The sequence below is a fragment of the Fonsecaea erecta genome (genome assembly GCF_001651985.1).
Source record: "Fonsecaea erecta strain CBS 125763 chromosome Unknown Scaff6, whole genome shotgun sequence".
NCBI lineage: Eukaryota > Fungi > Ascomycota > Eurotiomycetes > Chaetothyriales > Herpotrichiellaceae > Fonsecaea > Fonsecaea erecta.
The window spans coordinates 737,024-757,017 of NW_017387249.1; the positions used below are offsets into that span (position 1 = coordinate 737,024).

Consider the following 19,994-nt stretch of genomic DNA (forward strand, 5'->3'; position numbering starts at 1 on the left):
TGGATGAGGTGGTTCTATTTCGTGAAGACCGAGTACCTCAGCATCAGCAGAAGATTTCTTGATGTTTTGTAGGAGGAGGAGAGAGGCAAGTTGCCTCCTGGTTTCGCCATCAACATCGACAAAATCGAAATCCGCCTCTCAACACAGACCAGCCAATTGACGTCATGCTTGGCAAACTGAGCGCCGACGTCAATTCTCCGCGAATCAGCTTCGGCCTGATTTTCACTTCACGTCTGTCGCGCTTCACGAATTATCATCAATCGCGATCGGGCTTTCATCCTGCTTGGGCAAGAGACGCTCGGGCGTGTCGATCCCGCGTCTTTCTTCTTTGTCGTTCTTCGGTAGCAATATGGCCTGGGATGGCTACCATCAAGGCCATCGAGCCCAAGTCAGTCCACCAGATCCAATCTGGGCAGGTCATCGTTGACCTGTGTTCCGTGGTCAAAGAACTCGTGGAGAACAGCCTCGATGCAGGTGCTACTGCTGTGGAAGTCCGCTTCAAAAACCATGGCTTGGACTCAATCGAAGTACAAGACAATGGCTCCGGCATTGCTCCAGCCAACTACGAGACTCTCGCCCTGAAGCACTACACGTCCAAACTATCCAGCTTCGATGACCTCTCCCGTCTGCAGACATTTGGCTTTCGGGGAGAAGCTCTCTCTTCGCTCTGCGCTCTTTCCAAGTTTTCAGTCGTAACCGCACAAGCGGATGAAGCGCCCAAGGGCAAACGGCTCGATTTTGATTCTTTGGGCAAGCTCAAATCTGTCACGATCATTGCCGCGCAGAGAGGCACTATAGCCAGCGTTGAGAATCTTTTCGAGAGTCTCCCTGTCCGGCGCAAAGAGCTGACCAAGAATATCAAACGGGAGTATGGAAAAGTCCTGGGCTTGCTTCAGGCCTACGCTTGTATCGGCGTCAATGTTAAATTTACCGTCAAGAATGCCATGCCGAAAGGCAAGAGCATGACGGTCTTTTCTACAAAAGGCAATGCCACAACCCGGGAGAATATTGCAAATGTCTACGGAGCTAAGACGCTAAGTGCATTGGTTGCCGTGGACCTCGAGCTTGATTATCAGCCCACATTGACCCAACTGGCCCGCAAAGGAAAGCGTAGCACGATACGTGTCAAGGGCCACATTTCAAAGCCGGTGTTTGGGGAAGGCCGGCAGACGCCTGATCGACAGTTGTTTTTCGTCAATGGTAGGCCATGTGGTTTACCCCAAATCGCAAAGGCCATCAATGAAGTATACAAGGCTTTTAATGTCTCACAGTCACCTTTTATATTGGCGGACCTTCAAATGGACACCAACGCGTATGACGTGAATGTATCGCCTGACAAACGCACAATATTGATCCACGACTCGGCGTCGCTTGTGGAGAATCTGAAGACTGCACTGAATGAAATGTTTGATCAGCAAGATCAAACAGTGCCTCAATCTCAACTGGCCGCGCCTAAGCTGCCTGCTTTCCAGAAACTGAGCTTCCTGCGCCAGACGTCCTCAAGCAGTCCCGAAAACGCAAGTCAACAAACCTCGTTTTCGGAGACCACAAATCCTATCAGCGACCAAGACGAGGACGGATCTGAAGAGAAGCAGTCCTCGAAGGCATCGTTGAAGGATGGCTTGCAAAGATTTTCCCGGACGACAGAGAAGGCGGGACCGAGCCGGAAATCGCAATCAATAACGAAGAGCCCACCAGAAAGACGTACAGAACAAGAAGCAGTTGAAGAGATGGCTTGGCACGATACAGCAAGTGAAGGGGCTACTGAAGAAGACGATGTCCAAGAAAGGATCGAGACCCAGGCAAAATCCCAACAGTTCCCAGCCGAGGAAGAGCCTTCCCAGTTTGATCCAGTCAAGATACATGTCAGCGAATTTAACGCGAGATTGGCTGAAGCCCAGCCCAGATTGAAGGACCATTCCGCCATACGCCCGGACCCTACACAGCGATCCCCACAGATCAAAGCCGTTGTGCAGTCAAGAAATGGCGAGGAAAAAGGGCTTGTGCACAACGCATTTGACCGCATAAGGCCGAAGAGGATGCCAGCAGAAGTCGCTTCTGTCACGATCGGAGACCGGACCATCACCACAGTCCTAGGCAGTCAATTTTCCAAGCCGCAGGAGAAGCGCGATGTCCCTAGCAGCCTGAGTGGCACTCGCAATGCCCAAAAGCGGACGAAAAGTCCTGGCACTGTGCAGTTCTCTCAACAATTACGCAGGTTTGGTGCTCAAGAGTCGGAAATGCTCGACGAAGGGGAAGATGATGGTGATGAACAGGCTGAGACGGAAGATGTCGACATTAACAGCGAGGAGGATGAGAAATCTCACAGTGAAGACGAATCCAAGTCGGACGAGCAGAGCCTCGGGAATGACGAGGACGTGGCCGAGAACGAAGTGGATGCCGCGCCAGACATGGAAGAGGAATCGGACACAGACTATGTTGACGACGAAGAGAAGAAAAGGATTGAAGAAGCTAGAGTTGCCGAGCTTATCCTAGCCGCCGAAGCAAGCTCAGCACTTCCAACGAAAGCGAATCTGCAACGAGCAACCAGAGCTCTGGCAGGAGGACGGGCCAAGGAGACCACAACGAATTTGTTAGCGACAATTGAGTTGTCGGTTCCGACCGTGTCCCGACAACTGCGCGACTACATTGAATTGGTAGAGGACAACATGAGGCACGGATCTTCGCAAGCTGACGGACTTGACGACGGTACTGCCCAGGACCCGGAGGCACGACTTTCACTGACCGTGTCGAAGCCGGACTTTGCGAGAATGAAGATTGTTGGGCAGTTCAATCTTGGTTTCGTTCTGGCGGTGCGACCCGCCAAGCTGGAATCCGACGACGAGGCCCAAACCACTCAGGATGAACTGTTCATCATCGACCAGCACGCATCAGACGAAAAATACAACTTTGAAAGACTACAGGCCGAGACTGTCGTGGGCAACCAACGGCTCGTCCGCCCGGTAACACTCGACTTGACAGCCGTGGAAGAAGAAATTGTGCTGGAGAACAACCAGGCTCTGGAGAAGAACGGGTTCCTCGTAGAGGTAGACACGAGCGGCGAACGAATGGTGGGACGACGTTGCCGTCTCGTCAGCCTGCCACTCAGCAAAGAAGTTGTCTTTGGCATGAAAGACCTAGAGGAGCTCATCCAGCTATTAGCCGATACGCCAGGACGCAGGGATTCTGATATCCCTCGACCTAGCAAAGTGAGGAAAATGTTCGCCATGCGAGCCTGTCGATCGAGCATCATGATCGGCAAGACACTATCCAAGAAGCAGATGGAGAGGGTTGTGACAAACATGGGGACCATCGACAAGCCCTGGAACTGCCCGCACGGACGGCCGACGATGCGACATCTGTGCAGTCTGGACTCGCTGCAGCCGTGGCGTGAGGGCGAAGATGGACACGAGGATGCAGTCAGTTTGGGGGTGGCGTTGCACAGATTTGCAGCGGAGGAGTAGGGAGAGGGTGGTAGTAAGTAGCAAGAGGTCGGGCCATCTTATACTGTCCATCTGTGGATTTTCAATATCAATGGAGCGGATCAAGGGGACCATGCGTGCGTATGGATCATGTCCGAGTTTTCCCTTCTGGCCGGTTACCGATGTTTGCCCGTGGTGTTTTTCTCCCAAGGTACCTCGTAATTAATTTCGACACGATGATGTGATGTGCCTCGGCTCACCGGACACAGGCACAATTCTTCCTGTTCAGCGCAAGTCGCAGTCTCGGTCTCTCCCTTTCGCAACCCGTCAAAGCCGTCAACGCTCCAGCGGACCATCTGGCTTCGCCGCGGCAATTCCTCATTCTTTTCTCGCCTCGTGCATCGGCATCGTGCATCGTCCAATGCTCTCCGGGTCCCCTCCGATCTAAAAACTGCGCGTCACCTTCAATCGTTCGCTCTATCCAGCCATAGACTTTTTCTTTGCTGCTCTTCCCTTAACTCTTTGGTGACCTTGTCTTCTTGGGGATGTTTCCCACACTGCCTCGACTAGGAGCACAATCAACTCTTCGTGCCATCCCCCGTGCTTCTCCAACGTCGGCTGCCCTCAAGGTCAGTGATCATCATCTGTTGCTGTCGGTTGACGTCAGGTGGGGGAGACTGACACGCTCACAGTCCTTTGCCATGGCGCCCACAAACAAGCGGAAGGCTTCGAACAGACCTCAATTCTGGGTGACGGAGGGTGAGTTGACCCTGCAAACACCCGGCGAACAGAGCAACTGGTTGACACATGTGCATGGCTACAGAATACCGAGAAGATCTCTCCAAAGGCCCCATGCTGCGGTTCGAGGAATCTCTCCCCAGACTGCCCGTCCCTTCCCTCGAGGAGACCTCCGCCCGCTACTTGAAAAGCCTCCACCCTCTCCTGACCAAGGAGGAGTATGCTGCCTCCGAAAGGGCCGTGGCGGCCTTCAACAAGCCGGGAGGGATCGGCCAGAAGCTGCAAGAGAGGTTAATCGCAAGAGCACAGGATCCCCAGGTCAAGAACTGGATCATTGACTGGTGGAACGAGGCGGCCTACCTGGGCTACCGTGACCCGGTGGTGCCGTATGTCTCGTACTTCTACTCCTTCCGCGATGACCGCCGAAGAAGAAACCCGGCCAAACGTGCTGCGGCCATCACCACCGCGGCTCTGGAGTTTAAGAGACAGGTCGACGACAAGACTCTGGAGCCCGAGTACATGCGGAAGAAGCCCATGGCCATGAGCAGCTACCAATACATGTTCAACACCTCCCGGGTGGCCGCCCTTCCGGTCGATTACCCCATCCAATATCCCGCCGAAGGCCACGAGCACATCATTGTCATGCGAAACAACCAGTTCTGGAAGGTCCAGACCCACGTGTCTGGCAGACAGCTCAACACGTCCGAGCTCGAGCTCCAGTTCAACAAGGTCTACAAGAATGCCCAGATGGCCGACCCCATTGGTGCCATCACCTCTTTCCCCCGCGACCAGGGCGCAAAAGCCCGCGAAAACCTCCTGGCCGCATCTCCCTTGAACGCCGAAGTCCTGAAAGAGATCGAGTCCTCCTCATTCTTCGTGTGCTTGGATTCCAGCATGCCCGTCACCCTCGAGGAACGCGCTCACGTCTACTGGCACGGCGACGGCTCGAACCGCTGGTACGACAAGCCCATCCAATTCATCGTCAACGATAACGGCACCGCCGGCTTCATGGGCGAGCACTCGATGATGGATGGTACGCCGACCCACCGTCTTTGCGACACGGTCAACGCCCTCATCACCCACAATAAACTCGACTTTGATAACCCGTCCGTCCGGTCCGACCTGCCCGACCCCGTGGCCTTGAGGTTTGAAACCTCGGCCGCCGTGCTTGACGACCTGGCCAGCGCACAGGCGCAGTTCCGTCAAGTCATCGCTTCCCACGACCTCCGCGTGCAAGCATACCAGGGCTACGGAAAGGGACTGATCAAAAAGTTCAAATGCTCTCCGGACGCGTACGTGCAGATGGTCATCCAGCTGGCGTACCACAAGATGTACGGCAAGAACCGACCCACCTACGAGTCCGCCGCAACACGCAAGTACCAGCAGGGCCGCACCGAAACCACTCGCACCGTCTCTGACGAGAGCGTGGCGTTCTGCAACGCCATGGCCGACCCCTCGATCTCCCGCGAGGAGTCCGAACGGCTCTTCCGCGCCGCCGTTCAGGCGCATGTGAAATATACTGCCGATGCAAGTGACGGGTATGGCGTGGACCGTCATCTGTTCGGATTGAAGAAACTCATCCAGCCCGGCGAGGAGACACCCGAGGTCTTTACCGATCCCGCATACACCTACTCGAGCACCTGGTATATTTCGAGCAGTCAGTTGAGTTCCGAGTACTTTAACGGCTACGGATGGAGTCAAGTTGTGGACCAAGGATGGGGCATTGCTTATATGATCAATGAGAACAGGTATGTTGGCGCTTTCGTCCCGTTTTTGCCCCTCTCCCTCTATCGTCCATCCGCTCGTTAGTGGTCGCATATCTTCTGACAAACCACCTGCAGTCTACAATTCAACATTGTCTCCAAGAAACTCGGTTGTGAACGGATGAGCTTCTACCTCAATGAAGCCGCCAACGACATCCGGGACATGCTCCTCCCCAGCATGGAGACGCCCAAGGCCAAGCTGTAAATGGCGGTCCGGCACGATTGATTTTATGCAAATTTCCTATGTTTGACGACGGGCGCGTGACAGCCACCGCATCGGTCGACGCCGCCTGGTCTGGCGCCAGCATTCAAGAGAGCACGAAATGCATGGATGGACCACGACCAGGTAGGAGAATATCCTGGTGTGCAGAGGCAGAGCATCGAAGAGCGACGACACTCTCCGCCAGCAGCATGTATCAGACGTGTGGGACGGAGCGTGGACGGGGGATAGATCTCTCCATCATCTTGTGTGTTTGTGTGTGTTTCTTTCCTGATGGGCCTGTTCCCGGCACTCATCAACCATAAGTCATTTGCTTTCTCCCTTTTTGTACTGGGCAGCACAGTGCACATATTTACCATGGGGACGAGAGGTTCCGCGGAGCAAGACATCAAGTGACGATGTGTCAGGGAGGGAGGGAGGGAAGGAGGAAAGGCAATCAATGTACGATACCCAGTGATATTGCCCGTTTATTTTGCAGTTTGCCAGGGATATCATCTATATTACATTGCAAGCTATGCAGCCGACGTCCCAGATTCACCTGTTCATCCCTCCACCCCAGACCCGGCCGCCGCGCATCAGAACCACCTCTTCCTGGCCGTCCGAGTCGTAGCGTTTGACCACGTCGACGCCTTCGAGTCCTGCTTCGCGTGCGGCGTGGTTCCAGAGGATCTGCTTGATGCGGCCTCTCAAGTTCGCCGCGGAGGCAATCGACTCTGGCTGGCTAACAGCATGTCGTTCTCCCCCGACCCCTGTCTCTTGATCGGTGACTTCTTCCATCATGACCCAGACCAGCCCACGAGTCGACCGGCTCATACTGTCGACCACGCCTTTGGTTGCTGGCCTCGTACCCACCAGGACACCAATGGCCGGGCCGACCATTAAGCTCGACTGTCGCGGCTCGTCTTCGCTGCTGCTCCCCGAGTCTCCATCTTCTTTCGCTGAACCCTCCATCGTGGCCTTAGAGTACACCATATTGACCAACGCTGCACTTCTAGTCGCCCTGACGGCCCCGTCCAACTCCCTGACCAAGTTTGGCCCGATCCTCGCATGCCTGCCCGCCAGCCGCTTACACTGGACGAGGACCTGGAGGCGGAGGGTGTCGACGGCATCCCCTAATTCTTCGATGCCCGGAGACTCACGCCAATGTCTCGTAGTCGTAATGTCATCCCTCTTCTTCTTGTCCTTCTCCTTCTCCTTCCATCCGTCAGAGCGTGACAGGGCCGGCACCTCCCAGATACCCGCGAGGTCGACGCCGCGATCGCCCCGGCCGCCCACACGGTGCAGACGGAAGCCGTACGGCCGGAGGGTGTCCTGCGCGAGGTACTCGTAGGTAGTGCCGGCATAGACCGTGCTGCTGGGTGACAGGCCCGTGCGCAGGGCGTGAGCGTGGAAGGAGTCCAGCGAGCTGTGCGGGGAGAACGGGTCCAAGAGAGAGGAAGCTTGTGGGGTAGAAGGAGAGGGCGGCGGTGCCATCACCGTCTTCTTCTTCTTCTTCTTCTTATTCTCATGACCCGGTACCGAGTGCGAGAGCCATCTGATCGCGTCTCGACGGGCGGTTGGGCCACGCAAGCATCGAGGACGCAGGGCCAGGCCACGTCTTGGAGTGACGGAGCAGGGAAGAAGGTTGCTGGACGTCGTCACACGTCGGAGGAGTTGTGAAGTGATTGTCCTGCCATATTTGCGGCTGCTGCTGCCCCAGGAGGAGTATGAAAAGGAGGAGGAGCAGCTACCCAGCATACAGTCTACATTCCTCAGGGGGTTTGAGGGGTTTCAAGAAGAAATCTGGTCCGTGAGTAGAGAAAGAAGTGCGAACCGAGTTTATGCAGTCGCATGTATGCATCAAGTTCAATGCAAAGACGCCTCACCAGTTCGGGACGCGATGCCTTGCTGCTTCAACGGAGACGTTGGGGAAGATGGTGAACCTGAAGTCTCCGCAAGCCCGCCGCTTTAGTAGGTGGCTTCCTTGGTACCTCTCCTCCTTCACACTCTGTCATAACACTTGCCATTTGGGGGACTGGCTGTAAGAGACTCTCTCCCGCATAAAGAGTGTCCCTGGTATTTCTTACCCGTCTACGAAAACCCAAGATTATGGATTCGACCGAGTTTGGCTAAAGATCACGATAAGTGATTCGAGGAGGACGACACCTACGACGACAACTACGGCGACGGCGACGACGAATCAAAGCCTCGATGCAACGCGTGTCAAAAGGATCTAATCTGAAACTCGTATCGCGGAAACATTGAAAGGCTGTGGCTACATAACAATAGTAGTACTGAACAGACACGGCCTGAAGCTTGATGTCAGCAGAGCCGAATACGCCGCCACCACTACCGACACCACAGCTGCCCTTTCGAACTGAAACTCTTTATGGACGCTGGTACGGGTTGGAGGTCGCTTCTCCGCTTCCGGTCCTGTCCAGACCTGAGCTGACTCCATACATAAGCACCACTGTGTCGCCATGCGATGGGGAGTGTGTTACAGCACTCGATACCTTGATGCAACGTACCCCTTCCCCCCCCTCCTCCTCGGCACTTTACTGATGATTTGTACAACCTGGTAGGTCGGTCGGTCGGTACAGGTTCGATAAGTAACCACATAACAAGTTTAAGCGCGCGAGCCTGAATGCATAATGTAGTCAGCACAACACGAACTTCGCACGTAAACCACTCAACGACGTGTCAAGGTAGGCCTGATCAGGCAGGCTCAGCTCGTATTTCGGAGTTTAAAAAAAACTATCAGGGGAAGGTAGATATGCTGATGGGTTGCTTGCTCGCTACCTACTACTGGCTGATAACTGGGAGCTGAAAAAAGAAGGTGATATTGAGCTTGAGCTTGAGCTTGAGCTTGTGAAGTGTGTGTGTGTGCCTCGCGAGTATATATATGTGACCACCCTAACAGAACGATGGGAGGGGGTTGTCTGTTCCCGTCTTCTCACACACACATACACACGGCTCATCTCGAGGAACACGCACGACTTTATCTCGAAATTCAAACCCCGGTACATTCGTCCCAGTTCTAAGCCACAGCAGCATACCCAGGCCAAGTCCACCCAAGTCAACCCAAGCCAACCTGAACCTGACCATGGCCTCTTCCACGCCCCCGACGCTCAAACACGTCCTCAACCTCAACCTGACGCCGACGGTGGTGCTGGACGCCGGCGCCACGCCGCGCGGGCGGATCAGCTGGGTCGAAACGCCGTCGGGCGAACTGACGACGCCGACGGGGGAGAAGATCGCCACCGTCCTCCCTGGGGGTGGCGACTACTGCACGCGGCACGTGGACGATCTGATGCTGGAGGTTGACCTGCGCGTGGTGGCGCAGACGGAGCCGGACCCGAGCACGGGCGCTTCCACGCTGTTCAAGTTCCAGAGCGTCGGCTACGACAAGCTGATCAAGCCGATCATGGGCGCCCTCGACGGGGATAGTGCAGCCGCCGCCGCCGCCGCCGCGCCGCCAGAGGGAGGAGAGATGCCCTCGGCCCTGTACGGCACCGAGGTGCTCTGGTGCAACACCTCCAGCAAGGAGTACTGGTGGATGAACTTTGCCGTGTTGGTCGCCAAGGTCGCGCTGGTCCTGGGGCCCAAGGGCGTCGAAAAGGTCGAGTATGCCATCTATCAGGTCGTCGTGTAAAGGTCCATCCGCAGGGAGAGAGAGAGAGAGAAGGGGGGTTGAGAGTTTACTATATTCGCGACGCTGGGGAGAGAGAGGAGGCAGAGACACGGGTGTGCTATATGCCTCACGAACGTGATATACAGGACGCATGTATCTAGCATAGATATGTACGAGGTAAGGCGACGAACAAGACTCCATCTATGACTATCTTTCAGTGAGCCACTCCTCTCAGCTACGACCTGCCGGTACCCTCTTAAGCATGGGGTTCATAATATATCCAGGCGAACACGAATATAGCGTTAGTGCTTATAGCCAAACCACATCCCGTGCTGACGGAGACAGAGTCAAGTATAACTTGGTAAGAATCGTTGTATCAGTCCGTCGTCGCATCGGGAGCGACTGACTTGTACCTATCTATACCAGACATCCAGCACATAGATACCCAGCTACGTAACCAACCGTTGACCATCGGCGGAACCACCATGGAGGCCGTAGCCATCATCGTAACCCATGCCCCTCACCATGCCCCGACGCCCTCAAATCCATTTGCTTTTTGCTGTCATTTAGAGATACATGTCTCCCAACCCGTTGCAGCTACGTACATCAGTCATAAAAACTTCGCGTTTTAAATCTTTTCTCCTTTTCGCGTGAGATTCAATAAGGGCCGTCCGTTCAGCCGTTCATTCATCCACCCATCCGTGTATAGATACATGAATACACAAACATATAAAGCCGAGAGAGGGTGTGAGGCGCGGGACGGGGTATGCTGCTGTCGACAACAACGATGCGTGACCTCCCGGCTTCGAAGTAATACCCACACTTCGAGCTTGTCGCCGATTAGTGCTGGAGTGTAGAGGTCTGACTGTCTTCCGACGTCGCTCGTGAATGTGTGGCCAGGATGTGGATTGACCTGGGCCGTTGGAACTCGAGCAGTTCCGTAATTGTGCCGGTGGGCTCTTTCTCGAACGACAGTGGCAAGTCTACATGCAACGATGGTAGACTGGCCGTTCGCTCGTAGAGTGTTCGTTCCTCGGTAATCTGACTTCGGGTAAGAGCCTCCGTGGTTGTCCCCACCGATGTCGACCTAGGCCTAGGTCCCGCCGTCGACGCACGCCAGGACTTGCTGCGCAAGTCAACAGAGAGCATCCTGACCCTCCGGTAGCCCATGCATAGTCTCGCCTTGAGTGCACCAGCACAAGCGGCGCAAATCCCGATGTGGTTCTCCACGCATGCCCAGATGAAGACCAATGCATAATTTTCTGTTTGAAGTTGGACACGTTTTTGTCAGCCAGATGCCAATGATTCGTACCCCTTCTGAGATGACAGGGTTTTCCAAAGAATGGATGTTGGGAGGTCTGAGAAAAGCGGGGTCGGCGAGGAGGAGGATAGCATACCTGAGAGATTAGGAGAAGTGGCAATATCATGGACGGCGACGAGTCGAAAGATGCTGGCCAAGATGACGCTGGTTGTAGAAAAGCACGTCAGTACTACTGTCCTTCAACAGAAATCAAAGAAAGGTGCCACATACACGAAGCAGATTGCAAACAACGCATATAGGCTCCATCGGTGTTCACGAAGTGTTTCAACCTTCCACAGCAATACCATTGGTATCAAGTACATGACCACGTCGTTGGCAATCATGAAGCTCGCATTGAAGTAGAAGTAAGCCAACAAGTTGATGCACTTCCCCTTCTCAGGTCCGTTGGCCGGTTCGTGGTATTGGCGCCACGCATAATTCAAGGGCACGCATTGCAGCAAGATGACCAAGACAGAGCTGAGGCCAAAAGTGACTGCAGACAACTGCATGAAGTGGATGAAGTATCTCTGAGCACGGCTTTGTGCCAGGCCGTAATAGAACGTCAACCATGCATGCTTGACGAACATGTTGCACAAGAAGTAAGGAGGGAGGGCCGCAACGATGAGCTATTTTCGTGTCAGCGCCCGTGACAGGAAGGACACCGATGGGAAAAGGAGGACTCGCCTTCTGCAGACTCTCCCTCTGGAGGAACTCGATAGGGGTAATGGAAGCTCCAAGCCCTTTGGCCGCGGCTGTAACGCACATCAATCACCATAACAACATACCTTCAGTTCGTTTCTTCTTACCTGCACAAACAATGGATGTCATGACGAGAGCAAAGAACTGCGTCGAGATAAGTAACAGTTTCAAAGGCTGAAGGGGTCTATCCTACCGCGCTCAATACCAAGAACCCTGCGAAAGGTCAGTCAGTCACCGTCGATGAACCAGCCGCCTGCCTTTCTGCGACGAACTCACATTTGCTAGCGGTCAATCGCCCAACGGTCGCCAATTGCCTTTCCAACTCAAACGATACTGAGACGATTGTCGAAACGGCAAGCACAAGGCTTGTAGCCACGAGGACGGCGTCCTTTGATTCCAACATGTTTGAAAGTGCTGCAAGTCGCCGTGCAAAGGTAACCTCAGAAAAAGGCGTAAACCTATCCGAATACCCAAGGGGTGTCAAACACCCGATATATAGAACACACTCGCAACTTTCCGTGCACCACAGCCCCGTTGCCCTGGCTTTCGTAATATTTTCATGGGTCCAAATGGCATTCCTTGCCACCTGTGTCCGTGGCGAGGTCTGTAGAACAAGCTCGCACCAGAATCGTATAAGTCCAACATGTCAGTTTGCAGGCTAGCGAAGTACCGCAGATGTCTCCGGCCAATGGCCACTTTGGAGGGAGCTTCCGAAACCTGGGTTTGCAAGGGCTCGATTTCAGAGTTCAAAACTGTTTGCTCTCCCCCGCCTATCCTCATGAGGTGGGAAGGGTGGAGTGAGCGACCTGTCAAGTCGGAAATACGGCGTTTCCGTGCCGTTCGAGCCATGGGAAGCTGTCTCAAGCATACAGGCCTGGCTGGAATAGGTCGAGATGGGCCCAGTGGAACTTCAGATGCCATGTACTCGTACGTCTGCACCTGGTCGCTCATGTTAGTCTTTGGCTGAGAGTTTTGATTGTGGTCCAACCCGTTCTTGCGCACCGGCACGGAAGGGCGCTCCCAAGCCCCCGGCGAGCAATTAGCTAGGCCCACCGTAGAGTGGCGCATACACTGTCAGTAGGAATCAAAAAATTGACCGCTGTCAAAGTCGAAAGTAAGGGATGGTACAGGAGGTTCGGCGTGTTGGTGCCGTTTGTCGCTCTCCCAATAGGCCACTGACAAGTCTCGGGATGCCCGGTCTGAGAATGGACAGTCTACCAGAGAAAAAAGAGATAGCTAGAAGCACGAGGTCCAGCTTCTACGGGCACGATTGAGGTTCTGGACGATGCCAAGGACAATGGAGTTGCGAGGAAACAGTCCAGCGAATGCCGGATGAGCATTCCGAGGAAGGTTTAAAAACCAAGATGGAAATTAGAGCCTAGCCTTGGATCGCGAGCTTATGGGGGCGTTAAGTGTGGCGGCGGCCAGGAGTGGGTGCGAAGCCCAGGATGAAAGGACGTAGTGCTTTGACTTTTTCAAACATTGCGTGGATCAGGTTGAGAGGATTCACTATTGAAAAGGGGCTGGAATGCAAGATCTGTGAAAGGTACAAGACTCTGACAATCAGCTGTGAAACAGGGTCACTCTGCGATCTGACTGGCGACCAGCATGCAAGTTTGTGAGTCGATCTCTGTGGGCGATACGCAGTACGGCAGGCCTGGGGGTGCCGCACTGACGTTATCTCAACGGAGAGGAAAGAAACTCAAGCGAGGTTGCAACCAAGGCAAGCTGGGTAACAACATGTGGGCTATTGTCTGTCTGCTGCTCCAGGGTCCTTCCATGTCCATGTGTGATGTGCTAAGATCTGCTTCACTCACATCTGCGTGAGGGGCGGCCACAAAGGTTTGGTGGATTCAGCCAGTTGGAAGTTGAGAGTGTGCCCTGTCAGTTGTGCTGCACTCCCTTGAAAAGCTGGAAACTGCATGGCCTTTGCCAATCTCGCGAACAGCAGTTGACATTTCTGTTATAAGTGGACGCTCATCTGTCCCTACCTCCCGGAAATCTTGGCCGGATCGGATTCGAGCCCACTAAATGAGCTAGTGAGCTTTGAGGGACGCTCTCCCAGTGGTGGCCTTGCTCTAAACCCTGGTAGTGCGTGTTAGCTCTGGCACAGAATTCAGGGCTGGTGCTTCAGAGCCGATGCATTATTGCATTGTTTGCAACCACTCGCCACAATCGAGGCCTTTGATCTCTTATACTCTATCCCAGAAGGGCCCCCCAGCTAGGGTCGAAAATGGGGAAGCCAGAAAGTTGTGGGCTGGGCCGCGAAAAACCTTCTAGTCCATCGGCTTCGGGTATATCGTCAAAGCTTGCCATCCGAACTTGATACCCTTCTGAGATCGACGCAACTGGGCTTGGGAAGACCGCTGCATGACTCGTTGAAGCTCCCTCATTCCATGCTGTCCATGATTGGTTGTCGAAGCCGGAATTCTCCGTGGTTCGAGGAACCTTTTTGAGCTGCTGTAATATTGAGTTGCCATAGAACCGAGGAGCGGTGTTATTCGCAACCGCCATTTCTCTCATGAACGCGGCCACTTCTTCAACTGAATCTAGGTATTTTGTCGGATCTTGAAGGGTGGAGCCGAATAGTTGGCAAGCCTGGATTTGGTAGAGACAGCAGAAGGCTATCAGCGCATACCCAAAGTCGGCCATGTATCGGATATTCTCGCGTCTCAGAGGCGGTATATCCAGGAGACATCGAGAACAAGCATGAGCAGCTTCCACGGATTTTACCAGGGACTCTCTGGCAACCTGAGCCAGGATGCGGTGAGATGCAGTATGTGCATCAAGAGCTGATCTTGCCTTTTCAAGTATATACCGGGTGCCGAAAGTGCTGATGCAGAAGCGAGTACTTTGAAAGTGGAAATCCACGGCTCCATTTCTGGACACATCCACATTCGAAATGGTCATATGGGATTCTCCACGGAGACCCCATCGCTGACCCCAGACCTCCAGGGCGCCCTCCATATCTTCCAAAACTGCTAGCACTTCCTCAATATTCATGGTGCCAGAAGGCTTACACCACCATTCTGCCAGGCCAGGAGCACTTCGGCCTGCTTGTTGCCACAGCATGTAGAGATCGACCTCGGCGAGGATACGAGTCACCCGTGCTGGTTTTGGCACATCTCTCAGCAAGTCGACGGCTGAGCTGATGGTACTGTCTTCTCTGATACTCGGAGGCGTGCGCGTCATTAAAGAGAAATGATGAGACATGGTCACGAGCCAAAGCCAGTAGACGTATCTCTGAAAGGCTGGCGACTTTGATATCTCTGTTGGATCCTGCTGAAGCTGAACCTTTAGCCCGTCGATAGACCGGTGTAGCCCGACTCGCAGCGCAAACGCTTCGATAGAATACTTCAGAATCCAATGGTTAAGGAATCCCAAAGACTGAGGAACGCCTGCGGAATGAAAGGCGTCTACGGCTGGGCGATACGCATACAGGATCGCAAAGGCCTGCAGTTGCGTCCACACAGTGTTTTCATCCTCCGCCAGGGGCCCGCTGGTGGCCCTGAAGAACTCTGAGATCGACCAGACAAGTTGTTCGCGAACACTGGCACTTCCAGGGATAAACTGTGATGCAACGAAACTTGCACAGTAGGCGAGTGGCCGTCTGTGCTTCACCACATATAGTGAGTCCCTGAGGTCTGTGTCGTCAATAACAGGCACATAATACAGAATCTTCTCTCGAAAACTGCCACCAGGTGGGTTGATCAGTGCTCTTTCCTCACAATCCTGGATGATGCTTACAATTCAATGAGCTCCACTAAAATGTTGTCGGGTATGTCAGTCGGATTCCTTCTGGACGATGCCTGGAGGCTGACGGCATTGTCGTCTAGTTCAGGCTGGGGCTGGGGCTGGGGCTCTGGCGGCAACGGTTGCTGGGGTGCCACCGAGTCAAGCACGTCCAAGGGGGACGAGGAGTAGACTGATGGCAAGCTGGGTGAGCCATTTTGGTCCGGGCGTGAAGTGCTCGCAGGAGACACACGTCCGCCTCTGTAAGAAGGGCTTTGAAGCGCATATGCTGGAGACGATGCTGGATGAACCACGGGTGAGCGCAGTACTGAGCTGATGGCAGCATCAATCTTAATCTGGCTGTCCCGCCGGTGTAGAACGTCAGAAGGTGAGGATGAGACTGGTAGCGGCCTCTTTCGTAGAGATTGGGCTGACTGCTGTTGTCCCCTCCGAGAGGCATGAACGACGCAATTTCGACCGGTTTTGGAGCATCGGGCGCATGGTGGGTTCTCAGCTCCTATGCAGCGCATCTGCAGGCGTCAAGTCAGCTCTTGAGTGGTTTAGGGGTCGTTCATTGCTGTGACTTTTCACCTTCAGCCGCCGACACGCGGAGCATGCCACAGGCGCAGAGCCCAGTAGTGGCTTTTGTGGAAGCGGTGCAGTCGTCGCCATCGTGCCCGACGCAGCGATGTGGAACTCAAGGGGCTGTTGCAGAGTTTCATCTGACTCTATCCAGAGTAATTAAGGTGAAGAACGGTGGCTGGAGATGCTTTATAAGACGATTCTCCGGTTTAGTAAAGACAAGGTGGCGAGTGTTGGTGTACACACAGTACTGTATGTGCGGAGTAGCTACGTACGAGGAGTTAGTTAAGCTGGCTGGGGCCAAGGGCACCTCATGGGTGGCCGCCTCTATTACCTAAGTACCTAAGATGTGAGATTAATAGGGTGTTGTCAGTTAAGAGGAGGTCTAAAACTCGACCACTAACATGCCTAACGAGCCCCCCCTGCTTCCTACAATTAGTCACCCCTACTGTATGTTTGGTACCCAAATCATCATTGGTCGCCAGCAGAGACAATCACACCCTCGGACCTGGCCCAGCACTACAGCGACGGCCAGACCTTGTCCTGTCCTCTCCACTCTCCTCCCAACCATCGAGCACGGAGGCGATCCTCTTGACCAACTTCGAGTCCTTTGCCCAAAAGCCTCAAGCGAGCAGCCTGTCCAGGAACTAGATCGACACCGTTGTCCTCCCACTTGGTATCCGGATCATCAGCGATTTGTACCAGGAGGCCTTTGATGGGCAAATTGGCTGTCGCCTCCACCACGATTTCGGTCTCGTTTCTTACAACCCTCAAAATAAGATTCCTGGCCTTCGCTTGAAAGGGAACCTCCTTCAGCGGTTCGTGAAAATTGATGTGGTGGGCCAGTATCTTTGGAGAGATCCCAAGCTTCGAAGCACTGTGAGAGGCTCCATGCCCATCTGATCGGGACTCGACCAGTCGAACTGCAAAGACCACATCTTCGAAATTTGAGCCTTTTCCAGAAGACTTGAAGCGCAAAGGGGCGAAAGCTTTCAGGTCTAGCCTTCCGAGCTCCGTACTTTGGTTCATCTTCAGAGTGAAAGCCTCAAGCATCAGATGGTGGAAAACGGGCTTGCCTGTCACGACGCTCCATCCGTCAACGTGGACATCGACCTTGACGTTTGATAGCATCATATTGACAGCCCATACCTCCAGATGATCCGTCCTGTTATCTTGCTTGACTCTTGCTATGCCGGTGGTTATGCTCGCACATTCACGCTTGACTGCCCAGTATGCCATCTTTGGTCGAAGATAGTAATCCGCAATAGCCCAGGATATCACGGGCCAACAGTCATTGAGTTGCCAAACAAGAGCTCCACCACAGTACTCCTTGCCAGGGCCCTGCCAGAGCCGTCGCCAGGATCGATACGCCGCAGACAGCGCCTCGGACTGGATCAGCTGGGTCGAGTAGACGTACGCGGGAAGAGATCCGGTCTCGAACTTGATGTTCTCATGCCCGTAGTGCGCCATTCTGTCGCTGCCATCTTCCATTTTATTGTGCCATTTCAGATACTCATTCTCCAGTATGTCGCCACTCGCATGCGGGCGGTATCCTGGTGGAAAGAATTCTTTGACAGTGTCGAGGCCGGGCAGTGCTTGCATACCGAACTCACTGACGAATCTACCAGCGAGTCTGGGAAAGTCTTGGTATGGAAACATTTCCAAATGCCACACGTGCCACTGGTGTATATCACCGACCTCTTGGGAATTGGCCATGGCACCACCGAAAGGAGATCCGGGCCAATATGGAGTGCCTGGAGTCAGATCTTCGCAAATGGCCGGAAGCATATGCTCATAGAAATACCGCGCAGGAAATTTCGATTCGAGAATCTTGCCGAGGTCCTTTTCGCTCGAGTCGTATTCCAGCTGCCTGAGCACCGGGATGATATAGTCCTCGTTGTTCCCACACCACAACACAATAGAGGGGTGATGTCTCAATCGACGGACGTTCTGCTCCGCTTCGACCGCGACGCGATTTCGCATTTGCACATGTGCTGGAAAGTTGCCGCAAGCGAACATGAAATCTTGCCAGACGAGGACGCCCATCTGGTCACAAGCATCATAAAATGATTCGTGCTCGTACACGCCGCCGCCCCATACCCGAATCATAACTTGGTTGGAATCGCGAGCCAGCTTAACCCAGTCTCTGTATCTCTGTGGAGAGACACGAGTCAGGAATGAGTCTGCCGGGATCCAGCACGAGCCAGCAGCAAAGATCGGGACGTTGTTGATCCTGAAGAAAAAAGTGCTGCCTCCCTGGTCGGGTAGTGGATGTTGGACCATTTCCACTTTCCGGATTCCAAAAGGTTTGCGCATGTTATCCACGACGCTCGATCCAGAACCCTGAGACTGGTACAAAGAAACACTAGCTTCATACAAATTTGCTTCTCCTAGAGTGAAAGGCCACCAAAGGTCGGGGTTCTGTACGTGAAAAACTGCCCGTGCGATGTGTTGCTCGACATGTACCGTCTGAGATTGCTGAATGACACCCTCGCGGCGGAGTTTGACTTCGGCTTGACTGGCAGGACCGTCAATTGCAACCACAACTTGCAGCTCTGCATACTGCAGATCAGGACCTAAATTTGTGTGAATTGAGATGTCTGATATACGTGCTGAGTACAGGTCCAGGTATATTGGCTTCCAAGGCCCACAGCACATCAATTTCGGGCCCCAATCCCAACCCTGCGTTCTTGTGTCAGCCAAAGAACCATGCCCGTAGAAATAGGAGGGATTCGAGCCGAAGAGTACTTACATAGTGGTACTGTGCTTTCCTCGTTGCCAGGCGTGCCCTACCGGCGTTGAAGGTGAACCAGTCATGACTCGGATGCTGGAGAACCTCCTCGTCGCCAACGCGTTCTGCGTTTTCGAAGACGATTTGCAAACACTGGGCTGTAAAACTGCCATTCTCCTTCACAAGCATGTCCTCCGAGATTTCGACTCTATGAGACACGAACATGTTGTCGGACTTGAGAATGTCTCGACCGTTGAGCTTAACGGTGGCGAAGGTATCGAGTCCTTCGAACACGAGGGCAGCATGGGGGTCTGGCGCCCCCACTGCATCTTCAGGCACTTCGAAGTTTCGTTCGTACACCCAGGTCTGCTCTCCAACCCATTGCACAGCTTCCTCATTTTTCCCATTGAAGGGGTCTGGGATGACTCCATTAGCCAGCAAATCCAGATGAATTTCTGTCGGAAGCGGTCTGCTCGGTTGCCATGAGGTCAGTTGGGAAGATGTTGAGGAAGAGAGAGCTTTGTATCTCCAGCCATTTTCCAAAAGCAGAGACTTTCGAAGTTTTGCCATACTCTGGTGTCGTGCTGTACTTGTCGCAGATTTCTGAGCCAGCGCCTTTCCCTGACAGAAACCATACACAAGTATTAAGGGCTTCCATTTCGCGGACTTTTCAGAGCCTTTCGGCTTAGATGTTCCTTGTCCAAACCTAGCCGCAAATTCTCAATAACACATTCAGTGTGCCCTCGGAGACAAGAAATCCGACAATTTCAGGTTTTCGCGGAATTTGGGACGCCAGACGCCGCGGAGAGGTAAGGTCAGAGCAGCATCAATCACCACCCATGGGACTGACCACCATAGGATTTAGGACTAGCGCCTCACCCTTACGCAACCTCGGTCACCGGACGTACATATCATGGCGTTTTCTAGCGGGAGGCGATCTCCCCCGGAGTTGGTAACCAGGATCACGGGGCACATTGCAGCTCGGGCAGCGGACAGCCAGCGAGCTTCCCCCTTGGCCGGTTAAGTGAGTGATGTGCAGCAAAACGGTATCAGAAGAGAAGGAAGAGATGAAGAAAGGGGCAAATCCCGATACACTATTCCTCTTCTAGATTTTCCACTTTCCTGATGGGGTAGTTATCCAGTCAGCGTCACTCTTCCACACATTGTCCCGTTCCCAGGCTGGACAACGCCCTGTCT

General features: G+C 53.8%; 7 protein-coding genes across 7 annotated transcripts; 3 read left to right on the plus strand and 4 right to left on the minus strand.

The window, feature by feature from the left end:
• Positions 1 to 359: 359 nt before the first annotated feature.
• On the plus strand, positions 360 to 3,464 carry AYL99_07298 (hypothetical protein; the record flags this gene model as incomplete). The annotated part of the gene is made up of 1 exon (XM_018838807.1): positions 360 to 3,464. One exon carries the CDS (start codon positions 360 to 362, stop codon positions 3,462 to 3,464), a length of 3,105 nt encoding a protein of 1,034 aa, XP_018691575.1.
• Positions 3,465 to 3,967: 503 nt separating this feature from the next.
• Positions 3,968 to 6,128, plus strand: AYL99_07299 (hypothetical protein; the record flags this gene model as incomplete). The annotated part of the gene is made up of 4 exons (XM_018838808.1): positions 3,968 to 4,051; positions 4,115 to 4,181; positions 4,246 to 5,908; positions 6,002 to 6,128. The coding sequence occupies 4 exons, from the start codon at positions 3,968 to 3,970 to the stop codon at positions 6,126 to 6,128; spliced, it is 1,941 nt and encodes a 646-aa protein (XP_018691576.1).
• Positions 6,129 to 6,677: 549 nt separating this feature from the next.
• AYL99_07300 (hypothetical protein) lies at positions 6,678 to 7,616 on the minus strand (the record flags this gene model as incomplete). Its single annotated transcript, XM_018838809.1, has 1 exon — positions 6,678 to 7,616. One exon carries the CDS (start codon positions 7,614 to 7,616, stop codon positions 6,678 to 6,680), a length of 939 nt encoding a protein of 312 aa, XP_018691577.1.
• Positions 7,617 to 9,225: 1,609 nt separating this feature from the next.
• On the plus strand, positions 9,226 to 9,774 carry AYL99_07301 (hypothetical protein; the record flags this gene model as incomplete). Its single annotated transcript, XM_018838810.1, has 1 exon — positions 9,226 to 9,774. The coding sequence occupies one exon, from the start codon at positions 9,226 to 9,228 to the stop codon at positions 9,772 to 9,774; it is 549 nt and encodes a 182-aa protein (XP_018691578.1).
• An 819-nt stretch (positions 9,775 to 10,593) lies between these two features.
• Positions 10,594 to 12,155, minus strand: AYL99_07302 (hypothetical protein; the record flags this gene model as incomplete). The annotated part of the gene is made up of 7 exons (XM_018838811.1): positions 10,594 to 11,015; positions 11,151 to 11,218; positions 11,285 to 11,679; positions 11,705 to 11,805; positions 11,860 to 11,896; positions 11,946 to 11,965; positions 12,029 to 12,155. 7 exons carry the CDS (start codon positions 12,153 to 12,155, stop codon positions 10,594 to 10,596), a joined length of 1,170 nt encoding a protein of 389 aa, XP_018691579.1.
• Positions 12,156 to 13,951: 1,796 nt separating this feature from the next.
• On the minus strand, positions 13,952 to 16,156 carry AYL99_07303 (hypothetical protein; the record flags this gene model as incomplete). The annotated part of the gene is made up of 4 exons (XM_018838812.1): positions 13,952 to 15,443; positions 15,500 to 15,677; positions 15,734 to 16,001; positions 16,076 to 16,156. The coding sequence occupies 4 exons, from the start codon at positions 16,154 to 16,156 to the stop codon at positions 13,952 to 13,954; spliced, it is 2,019 nt and encodes a 672-aa protein (XP_018691580.1).
• A 429-nt stretch (positions 16,157 to 16,585) lies between these two features.
• AYL99_07304 (hypothetical protein) lies at positions 16,586 to 19,455 on the minus strand (the record flags this gene model as incomplete). The annotated part of the gene is made up of 3 exons (XM_018838813.1): positions 16,586 to 18,748; positions 18,819 to 19,266; positions 19,370 to 19,455. The coding sequence occupies 3 exons, from the start codon at positions 19,453 to 19,455 to the stop codon at positions 16,586 to 16,588; spliced, it is 2,697 nt and encodes an 898-aa protein (XP_018691581.1).
• Between the last annotated feature and the right edge of the window lie 539 nt (positions 19,456 to 19,994).